The sequence below is a fragment of the Myotis davidii genome, unplaced genomic scaffold (genome assembly GCF_000327345.1).
Source record: "Myotis davidii unplaced genomic scaffold, ASM32734v1 scaffold217, whole genome shotgun sequence".
NCBI classification, from domain to species: domain Eukaryota; kingdom Metazoa; phylum Chordata; class Mammalia; order Chiroptera; family Vespertilionidae; genus Myotis; species Myotis davidii.
This window is the reverse complement of record NW_006290034.1, coordinates 7,858,914-7,864,901: the sequence shown is the minus strand read 5'-3', so window position 1 is coordinate 7,864,901 and position 5,988 is coordinate 7,858,914. Positions and strand designations below refer to the sequence as shown.

General features: G+C 39.6%; 1 protein-coding gene across 3 annotated transcripts in view; it reads left to right on the top strand.

Annotated features, from left to right (window-relative positions):
- The window catches only part of PTPN22 (protein tyrosine phosphatase, non-receptor type 22), a 51,700-nt gene that overhangs the window by 21,700 nt on the left and 24,012 nt on the right, over window positions 1-5,988 (top strand). For all 3 annotated transcript variants that reach the window (XM_006763026.2, XM_015563455.1, XM_015563456.1), the window contains 8 exons: window positions 976-1,084; window positions 1,357-1,433; window positions 1,548-1,643; window positions 2,316-2,354; window positions 3,541-3,612; window positions 3,728-3,787; window positions 4,573-4,715; window positions 5,223-5,289. In XM_006763026.2, the coding sequence (XP_006763089.1) occupies window positions 976-1,084; window positions 1,357-1,433; window positions 1,548-1,643; window positions 2,316-2,354; window positions 3,541-3,612; window positions 3,728-3,787; window positions 4,573-4,715; window positions 5,223-5,289 (663 nt within the window). The remainder of the gene's footprint in view (window positions 1-975; window positions 1,085-1,356; window positions 1,434-1,547; window positions 1,644-2,315; window positions 2,355-3,540; window positions 3,613-3,727; window positions 3,788-4,572; window positions 4,716-5,222; window positions 5,290-5,988) is intronic.

The window sequence follows — 5,988 nt, the reverse complement described above, 5'->3', positions numbered from 1 at the left end:
ATATATATATTAAAAAAGACTGCTTTTGGGACTGAATCTTTGAAATTTAGGTAGGTCTAGAGAGATTTTATTCAGCTTAAGCTCCATTTCTACTTAAAATAGCCCTGTAGTAGCTGTAAAGAAAGTAAATTAAACTTATAACAACTGACCTTTTGGGTGGTGCCCAAAGTTTGTTTTCAGATGTTCATTAGTTAAATATTCACCAGTTTCACCTCTAAGCTTTAGCTATTTGTGGCTCAAGTGAAGTAAGTGTGATCATTTCACTTCTCCAAATGTTACTTAACTGTCCATCTGTATGCCCTGGGGCTCTGTCACGAATGGATTCAGCCCTAGCGGATGCTAAAAGGGCCGAAATGGAATGTTTGGGTAGTGGAGAAGGAGAGTGTGGGGACTAGAAAAAATATTAATACTTCCACCTTCTAAGTTCTTATAGGCTGGGCTAATAACCAAATTAACAAAGACAGACTAACAGGAGAAAATCAAAGTTTAATACATGCGCATGAGGCATTCACACAGGCATGGTAATTCCAGGAAAATTCCAAAAACAGTGAGGCAGCATTGGGTATAAGGCATTTTTGGGCAAATGAGAAAGTGGGAGGGGGAACTGGGTATTAGATTTCAGAAGTGAAAATGGGCGATTTACAGGTATTCGGCAGGAACTAGGCAACTCAGAAACCACGGGACACTGGGACCTACCTCCTTGAAGCCCTCTATATATCATACTTAATTCAAATTGGGCTAAAGGGGACATCCTAAGATTTCCTTCCTGAAGCAAGTTTCTCTGTCTGAATCTCTTGGGCGGGAAAGGGAGGAGGGTCAAAGTTTCTGAGTCTTGTTTCTTAAGAAACAGCATCGAATTAGTATCCCAAAAGGCAGCATCGGGGTGGTGAAACTTTGGTTCCTTCAAAAGCTCTCTAGAGATAGCTCCTCACCTATTTTCTCTGGGAAGATTTCATTGTTGGAATTTTATTACAGAAGCTGAAAAGACTCGCCACCAAGTATAAGGCAGACAAAACCTATCCCTCAACTGTGGCTGAGAGGCCCAAGAATATCAAGAAAAACAGATATAAGGATATCTTGCCCTGTAAGTTTCATTTCTCCCTATGGACTTGTACCTTCCCCCCAATTCAATGATCCCTATCTCTTTTCACCCATTGCTTGCTGTTCTTAGTCCTGGAACATGGCTTTGCCAATGTAGTTTGTACTATTTATGACTACAAAAGAATATGCATTCATTTACTCACTCACTCACTCACTCACTCTTCAGACCACCATTCACAGTGTTAGTCCCTGACTTACACAAAGGCCTCTGATTAAGTCCCCTTAATGATTCTATAGTTTTCTTTTGTATTATAGATGATCATAGTCGAGTAGAGCTGTCCTTAATAGCCTCTGATGAAGATTCCAGTTACATCAATGCCAATTTCATTAAGGTACACTGCATATTCTCTAGGTTCCTAAAAAAAGGGAGGGGGTAGGAAATACACTAGACAAGAGCGAAAGGTTACTAGTTGTAGTCACCGCATGTAATTTCTGTTCCCCTTTAGGGAGTTTATGGACCCCAGGCTTATATTGCTACGCAGGGACCTTTGTCTACAACTCTCCTGGATTTCTGGAGGATGATTTGGGAATACAGTGTCCTGGTAAGAGCAGAGTTATTTTTGTTATTATCTTTTCTCATTTTTAGGGACAGAGGGGGTGAGGGCATTGGAATATGTTATTGGGGTTTCCTAGGTATTAAAATAGTGCTTTTTTTGGTCAGGCACTAGAATTTCAGTGTTCCGGTACCTTTTAGTCAAAATTACAATGTCACTCTTCAAGGAAATGAAAGTTCTCATCTTGACCAGCTCATTTGTTAATGAGAATTTACTGATTTGAATAGAGAAAAGGGAAGTGAGGACAGAAAGAAGGATGGGTAGGATCAACAATTTTAATTGATCAAGATTTTTTTTTTTTTTGGTTAAAAAAAAACAAAACAAAGCAGAAACCCCCCAGAAGCCCAGCTGGTGTTGCTCAGTGGTTGAGTGCCAATCCATGAACCAAGAGGTCACCAGTTCGAATCCTGGTCAGGGCACTTGCCCAGTTGCGGGCTTAATTCCCAGTAGGGAGCTTGAAGAAGGCAGCTGATAGATGATTATCTTATCGATGTTCCTACCTCTCAATCCTTCTCCCTCCTCTCTCTCTAAAAAAGCAATAAAAACATTTAAAAAATAACAGAAAAGAATAATTAACACTTCTTGGCCCTGGGACCCAAGTATTAACTGCTCTTTCTAACTATATCAACAGTTAAGTTTCTATCTATTTCATCCCCCCAGATCATTGTTATGGCATGCATGGAGTTTGAAATGGGGAAGGTGAGTTCTTTTCAGTATACCTAAAGGTAAAGGAAAGAAGGAAAAGAAGGGGGGAATTGGTAGCAAAACTTTCCTTAAGCTGCCAAATGAAATGACTCACAAGGCTTTGTTTTTTTTTGTTTTTGTTTTTGTTTTGTTTTTACTCCTAAGGACCCCTTTTGTCCATTTCCCCAGTAGACTGTATTTTAATAAAACTGAGGTATGCCTTTAAAAGTAACCATTCATCTTCCTATTTTATTAATCAGACATCTTTAACTGCCAGTCAGAGCTTCTAACCCCATGCTGTCCAACATGGCATCCACTGGCCACACATTGCTACTGAGCTCTTGAAATATGGCTAGTGTGACCGAGGAATGCAATTATTTTTACTTTAATGAATTTCATTTTAAAAACTGATACTGAATTCAGTGATTAGAAAATTTTAAGTATGTTTGGAAAACTTTGGTATGTGGATCTTTTTCAACTATAAATTTTCTGAAATCTAAATGGGAATAAAATATTTCCAATGACAATTTAGCATATTAACTGAGATGTGCTATGAATATTAAAAATGCACTGGATTTTGAAGACAGTTTAAAATGTCAAATATTTAATGACTGTTGTATATTGATGCCATGTTGAAAATTTTTTGATATATTGGCTAAGTAAGATATATTATTAAAATTAATTTCACTTTTTTCATTTTTGAATGTGGCAATTCAAAATTTTAGAAAATTTAAAATTACATATGTAGCTCACATTATATTTCTATTGAGCAGCATTCTTCTAACCTATTGTTGCCATTCTGAGTTGATACAATTCCAGCTAAAACCAAGGGAACTTGGTGTTTCAGTTAGCTTGCGCAACTCTTAGGATGATACAATTCCAGCTAAAACCAAGGGAACTTGTGCAACTCTTAGTAGACATGACTTTTGTTAATCTTTCTGAAATACTGGAAATGTCAGATTCCCATTTCTACTTCTTCAGACTTCTAGGAAGTCTGTAATTTATATAGCTTTTAATGTTTGATTTCCCATCCTTGGAGATTCCAGACCATATAGTTGGGTTTGAAGGCCAGGGGGATTAGAAGTTCCTTAGGCGAAAGACACAGAGCTGAACTTACTTCTGAATGAGGGAGCGGGTGTTGTTACTCAGAAAAGACTAGAATATACAGAGGAAAATCACTGTATTCTGCTTTGCGCTACAGAAAAAGTGTGAGCGCTATTGGGCTGAGCCGGGAGAGATGCAGCTACAACTTGGCCCTTTCTCCGTCTCCTGTGTAAGTATGACACCTGTTTCCATATGGCTGAGCCAGTGCTCCAAGCTCTACTTTACAGAGGGTAGTTTTTGAATCCTAGTCTTTGAAATAACTAATATTTTAATTTACTTTTTAGGAAGCTGAAAATAGAAAATCTGATTACACAATCAGGACTCTAAAAGTCAAATTCAACAGTGTAAGTATAGAAATTCAAAAGCCTACAGAGATCAGGCAGGTGAATATATATGTGACTAGGGCTGGGCATAAGACAATGGGGAGTGGTGGAACCTTTGATGTTTTGGGAAAATCTTCATATTAAAAAAAGACCTTTGTTGTAATCTGGGCTCCCCAATCTATTCCACACTGTGACCACATATAAACAGTTTTTGTAGGGTGAGTGGAGGCTGTACAGTGAATAGGGACTACGAACCAATTTGAGAACTCAGGCTGCCCAGTCTTGCTAAGACAGAGGAATTTAATTTATCAGCATATCTGTGACCCATTTGAATTTTCCCAGTTGGGAAGCTCTGGTTGAATTATCTCTTCTTTTGATTGGGACAGATAGGGACAGGTCAATAGTAAGTGACGTGAAATCACTTAATTGTTCTTCAAAGGTATATGGTCACCAGAGGTCTATAGAGAAGAAAGCAGCATAAACTGCAAAAAGGATCTGATGCTACCTAGTAACTCAGAGTAATCTTGTGGTGGAATGAGGTAGAGCCCCAACCTTGAACTCTCCTTTTATTCTGGCAAAGTGTTTGTGTGAACTAGTATAAATTCATAGTAAACATCATTACATAAAAGGGTACGGTCTTTTTTTTAATAGTTTTATTCATTTCAAACGGGCCGGATCCGACCCACGGACCATAGTTTGCCCACGGCTGATCTAGATGCTACCTAGTAACTCAGGGTAATCTTGTGGTGGAATGAGGTAGAGTCCCAACCTTGAACTCTCCTTTTATTCTGGCTATTTTTTTTTAGGAAACTCGAACTATCTACCAGTTTCATTACAAGAACTGGCCTGACCATGATGTGCCTGCATCTATAGACCCTATCCTTGAGCTCATCTGGGATGTACGTTGTTACCAAGCGGATGACAGGGTTCCCATATGCATTCACTGCAGGTATGATGCTGTTGTGTGAACCTTCCCCCCAGAACAACCCACGTGTCCCAGTCTGGCCAGGACTCTTGCTTTAACTGAAGGAAGACTGACTTTGTTGGCAGTGAAGGTGGTATGAGCACACGGGACATAGGCTCCTGATCCTCGCCTTACTTTGTCCAGTTGGTCAAAAAGGAATGAAACAAAAGAAATGAGTGGTAGAAAGAGAAAGGTCACAGCAGAAACAAGGTATAAAAAATTCAACATGGGAATTAAATGAATAGTTTTCTGATAAGATGCTTGTGAACGGGACAGCTCTAGAGACTCTTGCTGTGAGCAGTTGCCCAGATGTGTCCTGAAGTTCAGTGTGACATGTGGCAATTTGCAAACAGGTTTGGGAAATGGTAGTGTTTTGAAAGTTTTGTTGCCTCCAGGTTTCCGACTTCCTCAAATCTGCTGGGGAAATTGTCCAGCTTCTGTCAATGACCCATCTGCAATTACAGATGCTACAACTGTGATCTTTTATTTTAGTGCCGGCTGTGGAAGAACTGGTGTTATCTGTGCTATCGATTATACGTGGATGCTGCTAAAAGATGGGGTGAGTTTCTCTCAGCAGGCACTTCCCATTTGTTTACCCTTCTATTTTCAGACTTAGGAATTGTTTGGGTCTTCAAAACACCTATCTCCATAATTCACCTTCTCTAGAATGTTGATGTGGAGACCTGCATTGCCAGATGATTAAACTAGTCCCTAAGTCTGTGGTTTTCAAAGTGTGGTCCCCAGACGAGCAGCATTAATATCAGCATCACCCGAGAACTTGTTAGAGATGCAAAATGTTAGGCCCCACCCGGGATGGATTGAAGCAAAAACTCTGGGGTTGGGCCCAGTGACTCTCCAGGTGCTTCCTATGCAATGGTGTTGTTGGAGGACCATTGCTCTGCGTTACAGTCATCCTTCCTATATGCACATCGCTTTAGTAGGTGCACTCAATTTACAATCAAACTGTGTTCCAACACATTGTTTTTTAAAGGTTTAATAAGAAATGGGAAATTTAAGATATGGGCCTTAGAACTATCTGCCAACTTCTTTTATTTCATAAAACTCATACTTGCACATGCACATCTACTGAGCCTTCTTCATTTTACCTCTAACTTTAGACATTTGATCACCCCATGTGAAATCATTTTGAAGACTTTCTTCATAATATACTAATTAGACCAGACGTCCTTCTAGACAACTTTCCCAACAAAGCTGGGATTGTGAGGCGAGGCAAAAGAGGCGGCCACCTGGGCAGCGT